The sequence below is a fragment of the Protopterus annectens genome, chromosome 4.part0, assembly GCF_019279795.1.
Source record: "Protopterus annectens isolate FY-2018-M chromosome 4.part0, PAN1.0, whole genome shotgun sequence".
NCBI lineage: Eukaryota > Metazoa > Chordata > Ceratodontiformes > Protopteridae > Protopterus > Protopterus annectens.
This window is the reverse complement of record NC_056733.1, coordinates 610,017,688-610,040,680: the sequence shown is the minus strand read 5'-3', so window position 1 is coordinate 610,040,680 and position 22,993 is coordinate 610,017,688. Positions and strand designations below refer to the sequence as shown.

The window sequence follows — 22,993 nt, the reverse complement described above, 5'->3', positions numbered from 1 at the left end:
CACTTAAATGTGCCAGCAAACTCATTAAACAGAATGTCAGTGATAACTGGACAGAAACTTAATTAATCATAAGTAGACCCGTTTGCCACAGAAAACAATGCATGAATCCCAAAGTTCTGTTGAAAATCCCAGAAGACAAAGCCTGGAGAATCAATGCTTTCTCTTTTCATTGGGACCATAGCCTGCTGTGCGGTTTTCTCTTTATTTCTCCGACTCAGAGAATACTTCTAAGAAAGACAGGTGAGTTGAAGAAAAACTGATTCTTATAACTTCCGACTAGCAAGGAATGCTACTAGCTTTCTCTGCAGCAAGGCAGAGTCCTTACTCGGGTACTTTTGTCTCTCAGGTTAGTTATCCTTTGTGTGCATCCCTTAATTGCTAGCATGACTTCATGGTCTAGAATAGTGTTACAGGGGTAAAGGAGGCAGGAAAGACTTTCAGCAGAAAAATCTCACCTTAAAAGCTGTCACTGCTTCCTAGTGTGGACACAGAAAAGAAATATGCATCCCTTTTCTGACCCAACTCCGATATGTTCTAGAGTATTTGTATTTCCTGTATAAAGCAGGTTTTTTACATATTTCTCTGTTAAGATGCACATATCATCTTTGACAGCATTTTCAAATTAGACTACTCCAGCTTTCTTGGCAAATTCTTTCCTTTGGGGCATCTTGCATTCATGAACCCCAACATGCTAAAGGCTGAACGTTACTATTCTGGGATGTGAGTTTTCAGACCACTGACTTCAACTTGCTGATTTTGTTTTTATCCTTGTCATCTCTGGTATCTGTAACATCTGGTGGAAGAATTTCAGTGCTTCAGGCCCTAATGTGCAAGAAGACTTTTTTGATTGTTTACAAAGGTAACAGCTCGTTAAAGATAAACCTTTGAAACCAGTGTGGTATCTAAGAGAGCTTTGAATAGGTCCATTCATCTTCCTGTTTTTCAAAACCGGTATACTAGAGAGGTAAGGTGGAAAACAGTTCACTCTTTAGTGAGAGAAGAATGCTTTTGTGCACTTTAGCTGTATACAAGTAGCTTGGGGGATAGTACCTTAGTAAGATTGACTCTAGAATGATCATTTTTTTTCTTTTGCCAGAGAAAGTCTGTATGCCAGTGGGCGAGGGTGATGACTTATTCTCAAGTTATCAGATAAGTCATCAGATACTTTTCAAGTTTGTTTTATGAATGTTGTCCGTATATATATATATATATATATAAAATTAGTGTACCACCTGGTAAGGAGTATCCACAATTATCAGACAGTCAAGTTGGATCACCAGTCTTTGAGCAGGATAGGTTCTCCAGGGCTGTCTTAAATGGCATGCTTTGATTTCCATCCACCAAGGATTATGGCTGGTATTGCTTGGGAATTTATCCATATATAATGGATAACTGATAGTGTGTCCGAAGTAGATCAGATAAGTAGATAAATTACATGGGTTTTAATAATGCATTATGCTGGCAAAATAAATGGTTAATTTTTCATTCAGAAGTTTTCAAGTACATCATAGCTTGGGTCACAAAAATTTGTGTATGGAAGGTTTGGGGTTTGACCAATGTGCTTATGTTCAGGTGACAGGTGCTGGATGATGGAATGAGACTTTGCTATGCTAGTGGGGCTTAGTGCTGGGGTAGAAGATTCTTAATAGAAATGGTACAGATTTTGTGGGGCTTAAGGATTCTTAGGTTTGAAGGAGAACCATTTATGCACTCAGGATGGACGCACTGGTGTCTGTGATATGTTTTTTGCTACTGTGGACTGATATTTCATCGTAATTATTTTATTTCACTTGTTGATACTGGTACAGTAATGCTGATTAATATATCTATGTATATACCGCAAAATTCCTGCTTTTATGTATATATTACTGTAATCACTATGTGCAATCACTTTCTACTTTTGTACAAATAATGTTTAATATTTTCTGTATTTATGTTCTTGTCGGAGCTTTTCTTCCAGGCCCTCCACTGAAAAATGGGCTCTTTTAAGCCCAGTGAATTTTCCCAGTAAACAAATGCTATAAATAAATAACCTATGAACCAAAACCAAAAAACTGTGAACACAAGTACAAAATAGTCCACCACTACAGCCGAGGTCTGTTAAGAATTTACAAGATAATAAATGAGTGCTTTTGTCCCATAAAAGAGACTTGATCAGATTTAGTATCTGTATTTAAACTGAATTTATTGTGGAAAGTTGTTATCTAATGAAGTCTCTTTTATGGGATGAAAGCACTCATTTATTGTCTTGTAAACTTTGTATTAAATTCTTAACCAACCTTGGCTGCAGTGGTGGACTGTTTTTAGTTGTGTTCAGTTTTTTAATAAATAAGTAACTCTGAGGCCTTGGAAATGTTTGCATATAAGCAGGGGTGATGAGAATTTGTGTGTGTGTGTGTGTGTGTGTGTGTGTGTGTGTGTGTGTGTGTGTGTGTGTGTGTGTCTGTGCACTACCTATTGATTATAATCATGTTTTGCCATTTTTATTCATTTTTTATTTAGTCTTTAGACAATATTCTTTTGTATGGTCTTTTAGTTTTTTGTTAAGATGTATAGCATGTATAAGCCCTTTACTGCACACACCATTACCCTTCCCATGGCATGCATCTTCTCAAGTGACTCAACTTTGTGTTGTGGTTGGCACACACATTGCTTCCTGCATGTAGGTTTAGATACTTCATGATAAAACTTACATGTTTCTAGACCTTTAGCATGAATTCAAACATTTGTTTTTCAGTAAGATGTTCATATTTACACTTCTGAAACTACAGTTGTATGTCAGTAAGTTGTTTACTTATTTATTTATTTTTTACAGTTTGACTTTGGAGATGTTTTTATGCATCAAGCTATACACACTATTGAATATTGTCTTGGCTGCATATCTAACACTGCATCATACTTGCGACTGTGGGCACTAAGTCTTGCGCATGCACGTAAGTATTTTACCAGATGTTTAACTGTGTGTTTGATTACCTGCTTTTTTTCTTTATTTGTTGTGCCTTGCTATGATCAGTGCTTATGTCCTGCCCTTCCTTATGAGTCACTAAAGTAGCTCTGTAACTATATTATTGCTGAATGAAGGTTTACAATATATGTGGTATTCTGGTGCATGCTTGTTTTATGGAGGGGTGGTCTGGTAATGTGTATTTTCTAGGTTAATGGATTGTACTGTACTTAAGATTACCTTCTAGTCATCCCTCTTATCTTGCTGTAATTAGAAGATGTGATTTTACTTCAGTAAACTATTTCAGCGGTTACCAACACACTTAAGCTTTTGTCATATTTGCTATTGACATCTGTAGTGATGTTCATCGTGTTTCACTGTTGCAGTCATTACTCTTGGGTTATCCTGCTGGCAGGCTACCCTCAGTCGGCCAGACTTCCAAAGTCTAGGTCCGGCGTCGGTTGCCGTCGGCTCTTCCCTGACATCAGTGCGCCAGGGGTATAAAAGATGCAGCTGACGCCATTTTCTTCAGTCTTTCTTGTCGCGCCCGAAGCAAAAGCAGTTCGCAAGTGCCGGTCGGCCGACTCCTGAGATTTCCAAATCCGAATTTCAGAACCGAAGTCTTCATTAAAGCTAAATACCCCATTGGGGAAGCTTTTTTTCTTGCTCCAGACCAATGTCAGAAAAAGTTAATTGCATTTCTTGTGGGAAGCAAATACCTCATAAGGATTTTCACTCTTACTGTATTCCTTGCCTAGGCCCTGATCACAAACGTTGCTAGCTGTCGGTTTTGTGCTAGATTTAACCAGCGCACTATCAAGCGTTGGTTCGATTTTGCATTTCATTACTTTGGCCGAAGATTTAATTATATAATGCTGTCGGACCAGCCGACAATCGGAGTTTACAAAAAAATGCAAGACAAGGATTGGCATCAGAGGTCCAAAACAGATGATGAAGCCTCTACTAGGCCAGTTGCTGGTTCTCAGTGAGGTGCTTTCGCAGCCCCTGGCACCAACTCCAACGTGGAGCCCGACTGGGCCTCTGGATACTCAAGGTATTGGACACCGGAAATCATACCCTCAGATGAGTCCGGAGCCGCTGAGCAGGCATCGGCTTCTGAGGGTCTCTTCAGACCTACACAACTATATATTAAGCCATCTTCAGCTTCAAAGACTAAAGCAGCTCTAAAGACAAAAAAACAAGTACAGCATTCTCCTACTCAGACTTCCATGCCTAAAAAACAGATGCTCAAAATGGCCGAAGACCTAATTACTTTGGGCTCCCATCCCCCTTCTGATAAGAGGCCTAGGCAAGAGACAGAGTATGATTCTTCTGATCAGGTATGTATTTTCTCTGATTCTGCTTCTGAACAGGATTACTCCATGCTTCCCATGAGGATTCTGATGCTGAAGAATCCATTCCTTCAGCCTCTCCTCCTGAGGATTATTCTTTTGGGGAAACCCTGCATATTATGAGGGAGCATTTTCACTGGGAGAGCCAAGATTATTCTGAATTTAAAAAATGGCTCAGAGACTTTCTGCTTCTTCCTCAGCACAGACCTCTTGCTATTCCACCTGTTCTAGACACTGTAGATGATGTATTTTCAGTGTCTGGCCTGTCCCCTGACTCTTTACCCCCTGCACCTGCTAAGCCAGACAGATACTACAGGGTCCCGGATTCACATAAATTCCTATATAAAAACCCCACTGCTGACCCAGAAGCTATATCTCAGGGTCCCAAGGGGGTTAAAGCTTCCACTGCAAAAAAACCCTGTCCCCTCTGATAGGGGTTCTAGACAGATGGGGGAAAAAGTCTACAAATGCCTTCTATGAACACCTCCAGGACTGCATGGATCAGGCAATCCCAAATAAAACCAAGACTCTTTCCACAAAGGGCAAACGTCCAGTCTGGTGGACCCCAGCCATTAACAAACTTTACAATAAGAGGAGAAAGCTATTACATGATAGAACAAAATCCATAAAAGGGAAGTCACCCCTGATCATTATTAGTAAAAAAATACGAGCACTCATAAAATCAACTAAGGCCAATTTTGAGAGAAAAATTGCCATGGATTCAAAGGACAATCATAAGGCCTTTTTCAGCTATGTTAGGAACCTGGGTGGAAACTCCCAGATATGCTCAGAATTAGTCCAAAATGATACAAAAATCACTGAACCCACAGACATTGCCAACATACTGGCAGACAGGTTCAGTGCAAACTTCACCCCCCTCCCCTAAAGGAGAGATAACTATCCCAGCCGAGTGTAGCCTCCCGGACATCTCAAATGCGCAGGTGAAAGCTGCTCTCTCTAAAGCTAAAAACACAGCATCAATGGGACCGGATGGTGTCCCCGGCTGTGTGCTACACGAGCTAAATGAGTAATTAAACCCGCACATAAGGCAGCTGTTTAATCTCAGCCTTACCACAGGATACGTGCCCAAGGAGTGGCGTACGGCAACTGTGGTCCCACTCCACAAAGGCGGCCTCACGGACCCTGGTAATTACGCCCCATAAGCTTAACAAGTCTAGTCTGCAAAGCTATGGAGAGGATCATAATGGAGCTCATAAACAAAGATATAGGGGACTTGCAGACATTGGACCCGACCCAGTTTGGCTTTGTCAAGGGAAGATCATGCCTTTTGAACTTGGTCGACTTCTTCGAAACTGTCACCAAGGCCATTGATGAGGGAAAGGCAGTCCATACAGCCTACCTTGACCTTGCAAAGGCTTTTGACACAATACCCCACTCGGGTATTGTAGAAAAACTTACCAGCTTAAATGTAAACCCATATGTCACAAGATGGGTTGCAAACTGGCTTAAGGACAGAACCCACAGGGTTAGAGTTGCTGGCGCTGTGTCAGACTCCAAGCCGGTCACAAGTGGTGTCCCACAGGGCTCAGTCCTTGGCCCCTATTGTTTGGCATCTACTTCTCAGAAGTACAGGCCAACATGGGAGGACTTTGGCTGACAAAGTTTGCAGACGACTGCAAACTGGGCCATAGTGGAAAGTGCATCGGACACGGATATCCTTCAGAAGGGACTCACGGAAACAGATAGCTGGTGCCAGAGCCATGGCCTGAAGTTAAACGCCAAAAATGTATAGTCATACCCTTCGGGAAAAACAAGGTAACCCCAAGCTACCATATAGGTGGCAATCCACTAAGCACAGAAGAGGTTATCAGGGACCTGGAGACCCAGGTTGACAGTGGCCTTTCTTTTGACACTCACATTGCTAAAGTGGTTAGAAAGACCTTCTACATTGCCCACCTGATCATGAAGGGATTCACATCCAGATCTAGTGAGGTCATTGTTCCCCGCGACTCTTCACTTATCAGACCAATGATCGAGTACAATGCCCCATTCGGGATGTATCTCACCCGACATCTGCAGCAATTGGAGAGACCCCAAAGTTCCTCACCAAAAGGATAAAGGGACTCCAAAATCTGTCATATGCTGCCAGATTGAAGAAACTCCAGCTCTATTCAGTCGCATACCGTCTGCTCAGAGGTGACATGTGCCTGACATACAAGGCCATGTCCAACCCGGAATTAATGGACATGCTCCACCTCAAAAACTCCAAATCCACCAAAACCACTAGAGCAAGCGACTTAAACCTTAGCACGGCTATAAATAGGTCGTGCTGGAGGGATAGATTTATCACTCAGAGACTCCCTATGCTGTGGAATAAAATCCCGGTCCATGTGAGGCAGAGCACCTCGCTGACTCTGTTCAAGAGAAATCTAGACCTGTGGATGGGAGATCGTAGGTTTACCCCGGGAATCATATCTGTGTCACTGCTGGACAGAGGCACAACAAACTAATGGGCACAGTATTTTTTCATATAAGGGGTGGCGTAAGCCACAAAAATTTGGGCTAGGCTTATAAATGCCTTAGGGCAGATAGCCTAGTATAAACCTATGAACCTATGAACTTTTGCTACCCTGGCTGTATTGTTAGTTTCATATGCTTAAATATCAGCAATATTTAATGACACTGCTTAAACAGAAAATGTTGACAAATCCTGAATGTTCAGAGAACAAGGAATTGCAGGATTTATTGCATGCAACTGAACAAGTGGGAAAGCATACTTTGCAATGTGGTTATGATTCACTGGAGGCCTCTTGCAGGGCCACTGTTACAGGTTCTGTTATTAGAAGGCATGTTTGGTTAAAGGAACAGAATCTGCCTGATCATGTTAAAGTAAAGCAAAATTGTTAGATGCACCATTACAGCATGATACTTTGTTTGGTACTAAAGCAGAAGAGGTGTTGAAAAAAATGGAGGATAAAGCAAAATCCATGCAGACAGTCAAGGATTTCTTACAGGTACAGCCACCCAGGTTTAGCAGGAACTGGCCTTCTAAAATTTGGTCCTTTCCAGTGTCAGACAGACCACAAAGAGGCAGATACAGGCACCCCAGAGGCAGATCTCCGCCCCAAGGCTCATACAGGCCTAAACAATGGCATGCTCCTACCTCCAAAAGTGGAGAAGACAAATCACAACCTTACAGGAAACGGTCCCATTGACGTTCCTCTACCTGTTCCAAGCAGTTTTCTTTTGACACCCCCCTTAGGGGGGAAAACTAGCACTTTTTTTCATCAAATTGGCAAATGGTTACCCAAGACAAATGGGTCCTGAACATAGTGTCCCAAGGCTACAGGTTCCATTTTCACACTCTACCAACGTCAAAGGGCATGCCAGACCTGCCACGCAATCAATAGGCAGAGGCACAAAAGCAAATTACAGCCCTCATGGACATGAGGGCCATTCAGCAAGTACCACAACAAGAGCAGGAGCAAGGATTTTACTCCCGACTTTTCCTAGTACCCAGGAAGGACAAAACCTGGAGACCAATACTGGATTTGTCTATACTAAATAGGTTTCTGGAAGTCCCAAAATTCAAGATGTTGACTCTACAGCAGCTACTGCCCATGCTGGGCACGAAGGCTTGGCTCGTAACTTTGGACCTAAAAGAGGCATACCTGCATGTCCCAATCAGACAATCTTGCAGAAGATACCTCAGATTCATAGCTGGCTGAATGCATTGCCAATTCTCTGCACTGCCCTTTGGCTTATCTGCTGCGCCCAGGGTCTTCACAAAATGCCTGGCACCAGTAATTGCGTTTTGCAGAAAAAAAGGAATTCAAATATATCCCTGCTTGGACGACTACCTAATTCAAACAGAGAACAAAGACACTCTTCTAAAACATCTGGCGTTTGTAAAAAGATTACTAATTGACCTAGGGTACACAGTAAACGAAAAGAAATCAAATCTAATGCCCTCTCAAGAGATAATATTCTTGGGTGCAAGGTTAAATACAACTGCTCAGATGGCTTATCTCACGCCAGACGAACAAAAGCAACTGACTACTTACTTCAATAAATTGGCAACAAAAACCCACTTATCTGCAAGGAAAATCCTGCAGGCCTTGGGTTTCATGGCATCCTGCATTCTACTAATTCCATATGCCAGACTGCATATGAGGAAACTACAATGGTATCTGTAAAGTGTTTGGACTCAGCATTGGCACAGCCTGGAGACAGTAATTACACTCATTCCCTGCCTACAACAGGAGTTTCGATGGTGGGCAGAAGCCTGTCACCACAACAAGGGTGTGCCATTCAGTTTACCCACAGCCAGACAGACACTGACAACGGATGCATCAGATTATGCCTGGGGGGCCCATATGGCAGGAAAATGTATTCAGGGCACATGGCCTGCAAACCAGATGCATCTTCACATCAATCAAAAAGAGATGCTAGCTGTTCAAAATGCCCTGACAGCTTTCAAGGACCTGCTTCATCCAGGACAGTTACTGATAAAGACAGACAACACTACGGTCATGTGGTATATAAACAAGCAGGGAGGTACACATTCCTACCCCCTCTGCAGACAAGCAATGACCTTATGGGACACAGCATTGGCTTTTCATGTTCACCTGCAAGCACAATTCCTGCCAGGAAAAACAAATACTCTGGCAGACTAACTAAGTAGAAACCTCATGGATCCCCACGAATGGAAACTGGATCCACAAGTCTTCAGCATGATAATAAGGAAATGGGGATGCACAAACATTGATCTATTTGCCTCCCCTCACAACTGTCAATTGCAGAGATTTTGCACAAGGATTTATCACAAGCAAGCATGGAAAGTGGACGCACTATCATTCAGCTGGAAAAATCTAACAGCATATGCTTTTCCCCCACTGCCTCTCCTTCCCAGAGTACTCCTAAAGGTTAGACAAGAGAAGCCAAAAATGATACTGACTGCACCAGACTGGCCACGCCAGCACTGGTACCCAATCCTAAAGAGCTTGTCTCAAGGTACAGCATGGATATTGCCTCAAACTTCTCACTTGCTGACCCAACAAAACAATCTGATCCTGCACAGCCAACTCAGAACCTTAATTGTGGCAGCATGGCGGATAATGTAGCCATTCAGAACACTCCTCTTTCAAAAGCTGTTATGGATGTTATCTTGGAGGCCAGGAGGCCCAGTACCAGAAAATCTTATGCAGAAAAATGGAAGAGATTCTGTGCTTGGAACCAGGAACAAGGCATTGACGCGTCTGTACCAAATATACCTCAGATTTTACAATACCTAAATGATGCTGAAAAAAGGCCTTTCTTTCTCATCAATTAAGATTCATGCCTCTGCCATTTCAGCCCATTACAATACGGAACCACCTATCTTTTCTCAACCTTTAATAAGGCAGTACCTCAGAGGGGCCAAAAACATTAGGCCTCCAAGGAGAGCACAAATTCCGGCCTGGGACCTCAATTATGTTTTGGAAAAACTCGCACTGCCTCCTTTCGAGCCAGCATCAACAGCAGATATAAAATTCTTATCCTGGAAAACAGCTCTGCTCCTAGCAGTAACCTCTGCAAGGCGAGTCTCGGAGTTACAAGCACTCATGGCTGTGGAACCTTTCATCATTTTTCATCCAGACAGGGTTTCTCTGAGGACAAACCCTACATTTATGCCTAAGATGGTGTCCAGTGTGGCCCTCAACCAAACCATTCACTTGCCTACCTTTTACCCAAATCCACAGAACAAGGGTGAGAAAATTCTGCATTCTTTGGACATACACAGGCAGTTATGCTTGTACTTAGACAGAACTAAAGCTTTCAGAAAGACTGAGCAACTTTTAGTGTCATATGCTGCAGGATCACAAGGAAAGGCCATCTCAGAACAGACTATTTCTAAATGGATAGGCAATTGCATCCGTTTCTGCTATTTTCAACATGGCAAATCAGTGCCTAAGGGCATTAGGCCTCATTCCACCAGAGCAGTAGCCACTTCAGCAGCCTTCCTCAGAGGAGTACCAACCAAAGATATCTTAGAGGCTGCAACTTGGAGTTCAGTGCACACCTTTACAAAGCACTACCACTTGCCTCTCTACTCTAAGTCCAGAGCAGGTTTGCCACTGCAGTTCTGCAGGGCCTCTTAGCCTCTCCTAACCCTATTTAGCCCAGCCACCCATCCTCAGCTTTGGGATTCTACCCAAGAGTAATGACTGCAACAGTGAAACATGATGAATATAGTACAGTTGTGTACCTACCATAAATGTAGATGTTCAAGTGTATTCACTGTTGCAGTCCAGGTTACCCACCCACCATCCCCCTTCTCTTTGCTGGACTTATCTGCTCTTCTCTATCCTATACAACTTTTTTGGTGTATTTGCTTGTAGATGAAGGAAATGTTATTTTTGTGCATGCATTTCTTATTGGCATATTTTTCAGCCTACCAATTTGGGGCACCTGACATCTGGGGCAAGAAAAACTGAAGAAAATGGCGTCAGCTGCATCTTTTATACCCCTGGTACACTGACGTCAGGGAAGAGGCGACAGCAACCGACGCCAGACCTAGACTTTGGAATTCTGGCCGACTGAGGTTAGCCTGCCAGCAGGATTAACCCAAGAGTAATGACTAAAACAGTGAATACACTCTAACATCTATATTTATGGCAGGTACACAACTATACTTTCTATCACACTCACTTTGAGTCAGGATTAGACTTTGGTTTGTTCAGTTCTTCATCTTGCTCATAAGAGAATATCTCAATTCCAAAAGAGTATTTTTATTTATTTTTTTGTCTGCAGATAAAGAACAGTATTTCCATTTATTTTGCTAAATTTACTTTTGGAATTATTTCGGTAACTTTACAATTCCTGCATCTGATTTCCATTTCATTATGCATCACAAATGCGTCTTTGGATCCATCCTCTGATCCAGCTTTGCCATTTCTTTCAGACATACGATCCAAGTCTCAAACTCCTCACTCTCCCATGATGCCTCCCTCCTCTTCAAACCCTCAGATCTCATTTGCTGCCATTACGAGCCTCTCTCCAGATAAGTAAAAATTGTTCAAGTTGTCTCTTTTTCTGTCTTAGGATTCTTCCTTCTTTCTCTAAATAGTTTAAAGTTAAATACTTTAAAGTTGAATTCTACCTCCCCTCCTGTTAGGTTGCTGTAGTTTTTTTGCTGGTGTTAGGTCTTTTCCCGTCCTTTCGTTTTTTTTTCTTTCCCCTTCTTTTTTTCTTTCTCTTCTTATATATAAAAAAAAAAAAAAAAAAACTTGCCCACTATGTTTACATTATAGTTATAGTTTGTGTGTGGTTGGTGTTTCTGCAAGTGCGTTCTTGTACAAGTGTTCTTCAGCATGTCAGACAAACCAGAGAAACTTTCCGGTTTTAAGAGGTGCATCTCTTGTGGGCATAAGATTCACTAGTCTAATGCCCACAAGAAGTGTGTTTATTGCTTCGGTCCAGGGCACTTGGAGATGCTATGCAACATTTGTTCGACCTTCAATCCCCAGGCCTTTGCTGATGGGAGGAATAAGCTCATCTTGAGAGGACTTCTTCCCTCCTCTGGAGTCCAGACTCCTCCTCAAAAGAAGTGGCTTCCCTCTGCTTCCCTGGGGACTTCTGCTTCTGAAAAGCAAAGGAAGCTTTTGGATCTGCCCCTATCGGCTCCATTTTGCTCTTGCTTCTCTCTGGATCTGAGAAGTCCCTCAGATCCAGGGGAGTCAGCACCAGTCAAACCTCCTGCCCTGCCAGATCCTTTGACCTCTGGTCTGAGCAGCCATTCGGAGCCATCAGAGATTATAAGGATCCATAGCTCCTCGTCTCTGGAGCAGACCCCAAATCACAACCGCCTGGATCATAGCTCTTAGTTGTACTCCATGCAAGTCCTCCTCCCCTGCTCAGACTACCCGGCCAAGCATGTCACCGGTGTGGTCAACTCATTTTTCCTGGTCCTCTCGATCCTCTGGGCTCTGTCATTCTGATATGGATCAGATGATGAGTTTCCTCAAAGCCCAGATCCATCTGGGGATTTTGCCTTCTCTGACCCATGCTGGATCCATGAGAGGTCTGACCCCAATACCTCAACCACTTCCTTTGATCCCCTCGGCTTCGGAGTTGCAGGACCTGGTAATCCCGAGTGGACCGGTGCCTAATTGTGGGCTAATCCTTTCCCCAGCTCCAACAGTGTCAAAGACTGGCTCTGCTCTGATTTCTTTTGAAGTAGAGTGGGTCCCAGATCTGAGAGGTAGATGCTGGGTCTTCTGGGTTGGTGTCTGCTCCGACTTCCTTGGAGCTGTCCCTTCTGCTGGGGTCCTTGGGCTTCAACAGCTCTCATCCAGTACTCTCTGGTGATGTTTGATCCAGGATGGCCTCGTCTCTTTCTCCCAACGGGGCTTTGGCCTCTGTTGTGGGGGTGGGGCAGGTTGTTCCTGCATCCTTGGTATTCCAGGGGGCAGAGCAGGCTTTCTTGAAGCCTCAAGACATGGTTCTTCCTCCACTGGGCCCTTCCCAATCTTCTGTGGATCAAAGCTTAGCTCCCATCCGTCCAATCCATGGTCAGTCCCTTCTGAAGAACCTCCCAGCCAAGCCCTCAACAAGGGGTTCCCTTGTCGCCTGAGTCCTCCCCAGATTACTGCAAGAGGAAGCACATCGACTTCCCCTTGGAGTCTTGACAGAGGACAACTTTGAACGGGAAGGGTCCTCCTGATCTCAACCAGATGATATTTCCTTTGGAGAGATATCTTAGAAATCCTGAAACAAAAGGGTGGATGATCTGCTCAACCCCCTTCCGCAGAGGAGTTGGTGCTCTTGGAGGTATTCGTGACAGAACCATCCACATCCTGGGTGACCCCACCTGCAGACAAGCTTATTGGTCTCATCACCTGCTGATCCTGGAAGGAACCTGACACCATGGAACCAATCCCGAAGCACGCAGATGAGTACTTTAGTCCTCCCCAAGGATTGTCCCTTCTGGAGCAAAGGTGTCCTGGTTAATGCCATTGTTGTGTTGGCAGCCATCAAGAAAGAGCTCGTTGAACAGAGCTGTACTGTCTGCCCCCCCAAAGAAAGAGTCTTAGGCTTTGAACAGGCATGGGAAGTGTGTACATGTCTCAGCCACCTATTCACTGAGACTGTTCAATTACCTGGCACACTTCACGCGCCTCCAGAGAGATTTGGTGAAGGAAATTTCCACCTCTCTGATACAGTCGCTGTTGGAGGAAAACTGTAAAAAGGTTTCCACAAAGCTTGAACATCATGGCTTCTATTGCTTCGATGAGGCTAATCTCCCATGCGGTAGAAGGAACCTCTTGAGCAGCTGGTTCAGGCATAGCCCTTAGGAGATCTGCCCTGGATAAGACTGTGTGGGTTTGCGGACCCTTTCAAGGGTGTCATTCATTAAAGCCCCATTTTGATAGTTCTTCATGCATCCTGTTGGTTAAGGAGGCTCTTACCTGCAGCAAACAGGAGAGCAAGACCTTATCTGTCATAGGGATCAAGTTACATACATACATACATACAAATGTTTCAAGCATGGGCATTAAAGCCCTTCTAGCTTGCCAATATGCCAAAACACTTATTCCCATAATAAATGTCCAGGCTGCTCTTAAAAAAACTAGTACTTGCTTTAATGTAATTTGGTAGTCTGTTCCAAGCATCACCAACTCTGTCAGAGAACCAATTAGTACACTTCTCAGACAATTCTCTAGTACTTTTTGATAACCCCAAACATTCCCAGAGGTAGTTGTCCCTAAATGCCCTATGTACCTGAATAAGATCTCCTCTTAAATATCTATAAGAAACACTGTACACGTTCCGATATTTTAGTCTTTCATAATAACTTAGATTTTCACATCCATGGATGCCCTTGTATATTTCCGCTGTACTCTTTCCAGTTTATTCATGCTTGTTTTCCTATAGGGTTTCCATATTATTATTCCATACTCAAGTTTGGGTCTAATGTAACTAACAAACAATGACTTCATTATGTTTGATTTCCTAGACTTTATAAATCTTTTTATACAGCCTATAGTTCTATAACTATCATTAGCCAACTGGTTGATATGATTAGAAGAACTCATAGCTGAATCTACTCATATACCCAGGTCCTTAAATTAGTCTACAGTTTCAATCACTGTGTGCTGTATTAAATATTCACCTTTCAGTTTGTCTCCCAAATTTCATATGCTTAGTTTTTGATGTATTTATCAACATATTATTCTCCTGTGCCCAGATGGTCAATTTAATCAAATTATTTAGAAGACATGCCTTATCTGTAACACTTGTAATCGGTTTACCCAATTTCAGGTCGTCCGCATATAGACTGTAGAACACCTCAGATGAAAAAGTAAGGTCTGAAAGATACAATCTAAACAAGTAAGGGCCTAGTACAGAGCCCTGTGGGACACCTTATTTCACCTGTCCAGTTGGTGTGTGATACTTGCCATGTCCTATTTGTAAGCCATGCAGCTATCCATCTTCTCAACAGTACATCAATACCTAGTTGTACTAATTTATTGATCAGTGTTGAGCATGACCCTGTCAGATGCTGAAGTTAAAGCTATATAAATCACATCACAGCACAATTTTTCATTCATAGCTGTAATTATATTATTATATAACATCATGTTACAGGTGATGGATCTATTTTCAACATATGCTTGCTGATGTATGGTTTCAAGTCCCAACCTATCCAGTTCTGACTAACTTATCCAGTATTACCTTCTCCATTATTTTTCCACAACATAAAAGTAGACTTAAGGGTCTATATGATTCTGGGTTTGTCCTACTCCCCTTTCCCTTAAAGACAGGTTTAATAAGTGCATGTCTCCATTCTTGAGGAATCTTCCCCAAATTTATATGACCAAGTGATTAATAGATTTAATGGCAGCGTACGTTCTTGCTTAAGTGTTCTCAGGTCATTGCTATTTATTCCGTCTCCTCCCTGCACTTTGTTTGTATCCAGTTTGCACAGTTCTTTTTCCATATAATCTTATTTGATTCCAGTATCTGGGGTTACCTGGATGTCATTAGGACAACTTACCACCCCTTTTGTGGAGACACTGTTTTGCATAAGATTTTGTAAATCTATCTAGAGTCTGTTGTCTGAGAATAAATTTTAGAATCTGCACACAGTTTATCAATTTGTGTATCTTTACTCCTTCCACATCATATGTATCTATAAAAAGGTTTCCTATTATGCTCAATATCTATATAAATTTTCTACAAATTTTTCTTGATCTTGTCTAACACCATGCTTAATCTGTTTGCCCAACTCGTTTGTTTCAGTTTCGAAAGTTGTAGTTCGACCTCTCTTCCATTTCTTATATTTTTTGTCTCTCTCCTTAATCAGGTATATTGTTCTTATGGAAATATACCCCCGTGATGTTGCGTGCCTAGATCCAAATGTTAAACATTTTTTTTACTATTTGCACTCAACCAATTTCTCTTTCAAAACTTTCCACATTCCATCTGCAGTTTTTCCACTGAACACCTCACTCCAGTTAGTTTTCTATAGTAACTGTTTTGCTTCCCTATAATCTGTAATTAACTTTGTGTGCATTGGCTTAGATTTCAGTTTGGCAGAATTATCTAGCAACAAGTTAACCTTTATGACCCCATGACCACTGCACATCAATGGTGGTAAAACTTGACTTGAAGTTACAGTAATTTCTTTGGGAACACAAACAATATCTAGTATATTCCTTCCCCTGGTAGTTTTTTTTTTTTACAATCTGAAGTATTTGTTGTTCCTGAATATACTCTGTGAATAATTTCTTTACGAACGTTGTTGAATCAATATTATTCCAGTCTGTTTCTGGTAAATTTAAGTCCCCGGCTAATATTATTCCCTCCTGTGTTTCATGTAAGAAATGTATGAATTCCTCTAGGTCATCTGCACTTGATTTTGGTGTTCTGTACACTCCCAACAATTGTTATATATTCCAGGGTTGTCTTTATTGTCAGTTACACAGTCTATAGTATTGGTGTTATCATTGAACTTGTAATGATCACAAGTCTCATAGCTGTCTTTAATCCCTGTCATAACACCTCCACCTGATTTTTTGTTAGAATGTCTGTTACAGTAAAAACATTTATACTCTGACAGAACTGGTTTCCAGTCATTGTTCTTTAGCCATGTTTCACAAACTATAACAACATCAATCTTGTGGAAATGTAGCAAATTGTCTAATAAAAAAATATATATTATTAATGCTCCTAGCATTAACAGCCATCAAAGATGCATCAAATGTTGCTATCTGTGACCTGTTACATTTTTGACCTGGCAAAAATCCTGGCTAGTGTTAGTCAAATATTGCAAAATATGTGCTGCAAAAATTCTCTTCCCTGATCTAGACAAATGCACAACATCCTGTCTGAACACGTGTGCCCAAAAGAAGGCTAGGATGCTCTATACATTTCCATTTTTTAAAACAGGACATTTTTTCGATGTAGGTGTTTATCCAAAACATCTGGAGATGTTCTTCATCTCACATTGCTGCAGTCATTACATATGGGTAGTCCGCTGTCCTCGGTCGGCCCGAATACCAAAGTATTAGGCTGACGTCGGTCATGGGCGCTCAGATCTGACATCAGAGCGTCAGGGTATAAAAGCGCATGACCGACGTCATATCCTCAGTCTTTTTTGCCGCATGGTCCATGCAGAAGCAGCGTTTACAAGTGCCGTTCAGCGTTCTGAAATTTTCGTATTCTGAGGTTCAGACCGAAACCAAGTTGGGCTAAGTACCCCGTTGGGGAATATTTTTGTTTTTTCTTGCCTCAGTTAATTCCGGATGTCAGAAAAAGTGAATAATTGTATTTCTTGTGGGAAACAGATACCGCATAGGGATTACCACTCTCTTTGTATTCCTTGTTTGGGACCTGAGCACGACGTAGTCGGGTGTCGCTTATGTGCTAGGTTTAATAAGCGCACCATTAAATGTAGGTTAGATTGCGCTAGGCTTGTCTTCGGTAAGCGGTGTAATTATAATATGCCGTCGGATCCTCTGACGCCCGCTACCGCGAAGAAGCGCAAAGACAAATCTTTAAAGTCCAGGCAGGATGAGTCGTCCGTTCCGGACGCCGGTTCTTTAGAAACTACGGTGGAATCTGTGGATCCAGCCGAGGTTTCAGTTGAGTCTCAGGGGGAGGCTTTGATTTTGCAAGATGTGGCCTCTCAGGAGTCAGGTCAGGCTGAGGGGGCCTCTCAGGTTGCTGTTCTCCCTTCCTTGCCTAAGGTGGTTAGGCCTTCTCCTTCTGTCTCTAAGGCTCCTTCCAAAGGCAGGCCTGGTTTGCCTTCCATGGGTGTCAGTCCTAGTTCTGCAGGTTCTGTGCCTAAAAAACACATGCTTAAAATGGCAGAAGATTTAATTTCTTTAATCAGAGGTTCTATGCCCCCTCCTGATAAGAGGCCTAGGGTGGAGCCAGAGGTGGAAAGTTTGGAGCAGGCTTCAGATTACTCAGAGTCTTTGGCTGAAGACATTCAGGATTTTCCTCCTTATTCTGATTCAGACGCAGAGGATTCCACTCCTTCTGCTTCTCCTCCAGAGGATTTTTCTTTTCAGAAACCCTGCATTCTATGAGGGAACATTTTAAATGGGAAGGTCAGGATTTCTCAGATTCCGAAAGAGGCTTAGGGAATTTTTGTTTTACCACAACATAGGCCCTTGGCTATACCTCCTGTTTTGGATGTTGTTCAAGACGTTTTCTCGAGGCTTCTCTTAATCCAGACTCTCTGCCTCCTGCGCCAGTTAAGCCAGACAGGTATTACAGAGTACCTGAGGCTCATAAATATCTGTATAAGTGTCCAAGGGCTGACCCAGAAACTATTAGCCAGGGACCTAAGGGTGTCAGGGCTTCTGTTGTAAAGAATCCAGTTCCTATAGATAAAGATGCTAGAGCTTTGGATAGATGGGGTAAGAAAGTGTATACCTCTTCCACTTTAGCAATGAGGGCTTTGAATTGCCAGTTTCATATGTTGAAGTATCAGATATTTTCTCCTTACTCAACTAAAATCTAAAGTGGATGCTTTGGCAGAGGGCATAGAGTGTAAAGAATTACAGGATTTGGTACATGCCTCTGAACAGGTGGGTAAGCATTCTTTGCAGTGTGGTTTCGATGCTTTACAGGCTTCTTCCAGGGTGGCTGCCACTGGTTCAGTTATTCGCAGGCACGCGTGGCTTAAGGATCAGAATTTGTCAGAGCATGTTAAAACTAGAATTTTGGATGCTCCTTTACAGTCTGAAGTTTTGTTTGGTTCTCCTGTGGAGTCTGTCTTGAAGAAAATGGAAGACAAGGCTAAGTCTATGCAGACTGTTAAAGATTTTTGCAGGTGCAGCCTCCTAAGTTTAGCAGGAATTGGCCTACTAAGGGATGGGCTTATCCTTCTTCTGATTTACAGTCTAGGGGTAGATCTAGACGTGGTAGGGGCAGAGCTCAGAGTTCTTTCAGGCCTAAAACATGGAGTTCACCTGCACAATCTACAGGTGAGGGCAGGGGCCAGTCCTTTCGTAAACAGGCCCAATGACCTGCATCTTCAGCTGCCAGATTCTTCCTGTCTGGCAGCTCCTTTGGGAGGAAAGTTGGCACTCTTCAAGCAAAACTGGCTTTTAATCACCCAGGACAAATGGGTGTTGGACATTATAGACCGAGGCTACAAGTTTTATTTCCATACATTGCCTCCTTTCAAAGGCATGCCAGATGTTCCTCCTCAGCAAAGGGTAGAGGCTCACAAGCAGATTTCTTTACTTCTTCAAATGGGGGCTATACAGCAGGTCCCTCAGTCAGAAGTGGGCCTAGGATTTTATTCTCGCCTGTTTCTAGTACCAAAGAAAGGAAACACTTGGAGGCCAATTTTGGATTTATCTATCCTCAACACATACCTGGACATTCCAAAATTCAAAATGTTGACGTTGCAACAACTTCTACCTCTGTTGGGCAAAGATCACTGGATGGTAACTCTGGATCTCAAAGAGGCTTATCTTCATGTTCCTATCAGGCCCAGTTGCAGGAGATACCTGCGTTTTGGGGCTGGGACTTTACATTATCAGTTATCTGCATTGCCCTTTGGCTTATCTACTGCCCAGGGTGTTCACAAAGGTTCTGGCTCCAGTGATAGCCTTCTTCACGGTTAAGAGGAATACAAATTTATCCTTATTTGGACGATTGCCTGATTCTTGCTCAAGACAAGTACGAACTTCTTCATCATCTACAGTATGTGATGGCAGTGTTAAGGTGCCTAGGGTATTCTGTGAACGAAACAAAGTCCAGTCTAGTACCCTCTCAGGAAATGTGCTTTCTGGGTGTGAGACTGAATACAGCTTCCCAGATGGCCTTTTGACCCCGGACAAGCAAAAGAACCTTACACTTTACTTCCATCAATTGTCTCTACGGTCCAGGCTGACTGCAAGGACAGTCCTTCAAGCCTTGGGGTTCATGGCATCTTGTATTCTGGTGCTTCCCAATGCCAAACTGCATATGAGGAAGCTACAATGGTATCTCAAAATGTATGGACACAACACTGCCAAGATCTGGACACTGTCATTCAAATAATACCTTGCATTCAAAAGGAATTTTTGTGGTGGGCTCAGGAATGTCACCTAAACAAGGGACTCTCTGTGACCCGACCAGAGGCGAGTCAGATTTTAACGACAGATGCCTCGGACAAGGCTTGGGGAGCACACCTCAATGGAAAATGGGTTCAAGACACGTGGCCTGCCAGACTTCAACATTTACATATCAACTTGAAGGAGATGTTAGCAGTCCAATTTGCATTGATGGCTTTCAAGGATTTACTTCACCCAGGGCAAGTGTTGATTCTAACAGACAACACAACTGTCATGTGGTACATCAACAAGCAAGGGGAACCCATTCGTACCCTCTTTGCAGGCAAGCAATGATTTTGTGGGAGACTGCTCTCAGTTTACACCTCAATCTTCAGGCAAGGTTTCTACCAGGAGCACAGAACTCCTTAGCAGATGTTTTGAGCAGACAGATAGTGGATCCCCACGAGTGGAAATTGGATCCTCATGTATTTCGAAAATTGACAGTGATATGGGGAACTCCAGACATAGATCTGTTCACTTCTCCACTAAATTTCCAGTTGCCAAAGTTTTGCACAAAAATGTTTCATCCCACAGCTTGGAAAGTGGATGCTCTATCATTCATTTGGAGCAATCTTCACGTCTATGCCTTTCCGCCTCTGCCTCTCCTCCCCAAGGTACTCTTGAAGGTCAGACAAGACAAGCCCTCCATGATTCTAATAGCTCCAGATTGGCCTCGACAGCACTGGTACCCTCTGCTGAGGAGTTTAGTACGGAAGCCTCCATGGCCTTTGCCTTCGATTCCGCACCTTTTGTCTCAGGAGGGCAATCATTTCCTCAATGTCAGGATTCAGTCCCTGCATCTAACAGCCTGGCATATTCTGTTCTAGAACCTGGAGGGTCGCAGCTTCCACAACAAGTTTTGAATGTTATTTTGGAGGCCAGAAGGCCTAGTACAAGGAAAGTTTATGCTGATAAATGGAGGAGATTTTTAATTTGGAGCAAAACAAAGAGCTTTGATGTTTCCAGGCCTGATTTAAGTGTTTGTCTTCAATATCTTACAGAATTATTAGACAAGGGTTTGTCTTTCTCCTCTATAAAAGTTCATGCTGCAGCCATTTCTGCTCACTATGACTGCGACCCTCCATTATTTTCTCATCCTTTGTTTAAGCAATTTCTTAGAGGGGCAAAGAACATAAGACCCCCACGTAGAGCTCCTACTCCTGCCTGGGATCTCAATTTTGTGTTGGAAAAACTTACTTTACCTCCTTTTGAACCTGCAGCTACTGCTGAGTTAAAGTTTTTGTCTTGGAAGACTGCTTTTTTGTTGGCCATTACGTCTGCTAGAAGGGTTTCTGAATTACAGGCTCTTATGGCAGTTGAACCCTTCCTAATTTTTCATAAGGATAGGGTATCTCTGCGTACTAATCCTACTTTTATGCCTAAAGTGGTTTCAAATGTGGCCTTGAACCAATCAATTCATTTGCCTGCTTTTTATGCAGATCCCCAAAATAAAGAGAGAAAATTTTGCACACTTTGGATATTCACAGGCAGTTGCGTTATTATTTGAGCAGGACTAAAGGGTTCAGACAGTCTCAGCAGTTGTTTGTTTCTTTTGCTTTAGGTTCTCAGGGAAACCTGTTTCAAAACAAACTATTTCTAAGTGGATTGGCTTTTGTATTGCTTTTTGTTATTCTCATCATGGTAAGGAGATTCCGGCTGGAATCAGACCTCACTCCACTAGGGCTACTGCCACTTCTACAGCTTTTTTAGGGCGAGTAGCTACTAAAGATATTTTGGAAGCAGCTACTTGGAGTTCAGTGCATACTTTTTCTAAACATTACCACCTTCCTCTTTATTCCAAATCTAGGGCTGGATTTGCCACTGCAATCTTACAGGGCATTTTGGCAGCTCCCAATGCTTTATGATTTTGCCAGCCTCCCTTTACTTCTGCTTTGGGATTCTACCCATATGTAAGGACTGCAGCAATGTGAGATGAAGAACATAGTACAGTTTTGTACCTACCATAAATGTAGATGTTCGAAGATCCACATTGCTGCAGTCCAATTTACCCTCCCTCCTTCCCCTCTGTAGTTTGGAATGGTTGTATGGTTTGGGTGGTAGCTGTTATTTGTACATGCCTTTTGGGAAGTATTCTATTTTTGGCTGTGGCCTTTTTTTTAGGGCCTTCTGACATCTGGGGCAAGAAAAGACTGAGGATATGACGTCGGTCATGCGCTTTTATACCCTGACGCTCTGATGTCAGATCTGAGCGCCCATGACCGACGTCAGCCTAATACTTTGGTATTCGGGCCGACCGAGGACAGCGGACTACCCATCTGTAGGGACTGCAGCAATGTGGATCTTCGAACATCTACATTTATGGTAGGTACAAAACTGTACTTTTTCTTCCCCCAACAGACCTTTTCCAGGAATCAATGGAGTGTAAAGATGTGGTTCCACAAATTCCAAGGGACCTTTCCTGATTCACAAGATGAATCCTCTTCTAGGGGTAGAAGGAGGAGATTCAATGGTGGACTCCGCCACAGAGGGAGAGAGGGAGTCATCTGAACCAGGGCTTCAGGGAACCCTTCTCTGACAAGTCCTTTCACCGCCCCTGAAATGCTGCCCGACTGTCCTACTGTCCTACTCTGGAGGCAGACTATTCTAACACCCAGAAACCTGGACAGACATAGTAAACAATGCTTGGGTGTTGAACATTATTTCTAGAAGTTACTATATTCCCTTTTCCCTTCCTCTTCCCCACACTGGAGAGCATCTTCCTGATGAACCCCCCAGTCTGAGGGAGAGTGCCATGCTAGAAGAACAAAAACTTCTAGACAAACGCAATCCAGTGGATCCCAACTGAACAGTGAGGATGCAGAACTTACCCACACTTCTTTTTGGTGCCAAAAAGACCGGGGACCTTCGACCCATACTGGATCTGAGCAGTTTGAATCTGTTTGTCAAGAAGACAAAGTTCCACATGGTCACGGTGCAGTCCATTCTGCCCCTCATGCACAAGGATGACTGGATGTGCTCTGTGTATCTTCAGGATACGTACTATCATATCAAAATAGTCAGGTTCTCCAGGAATCATGAACATGGTAAAATCCAAGATGGTCCCAGTACAGGACATCAAATTCATCAGGACTGAGTTGAACATGGTCACACAAGTTGCAGCAATTCCATTACAGAGG

At 42.9% G+C, this 22,993-nt stretch overlaps 1 protein-coding gene across 1 annotated transcript in view; it reads left to right on the top strand.

Moving 5' to 3' along the window:
• The window catches only part of ATP6V0A2 (ATPase H+ transporting V0 subunit a2), an 834,711-nt gene that overhangs the window by 742,664 nt on the left and 69,054 nt on the right, over positions 1–22,993 (top strand). Inside the window, exon 18 of the mRNA XM_044068544.1 lies at positions 2,816–2,933. Coding sequence (XP_043924479.1) covers positions 2,816–2,933 — 118 coding nt within the window. The remainder of the gene's footprint in view (positions 1–2,815; positions 2,934–22,993) is intronic.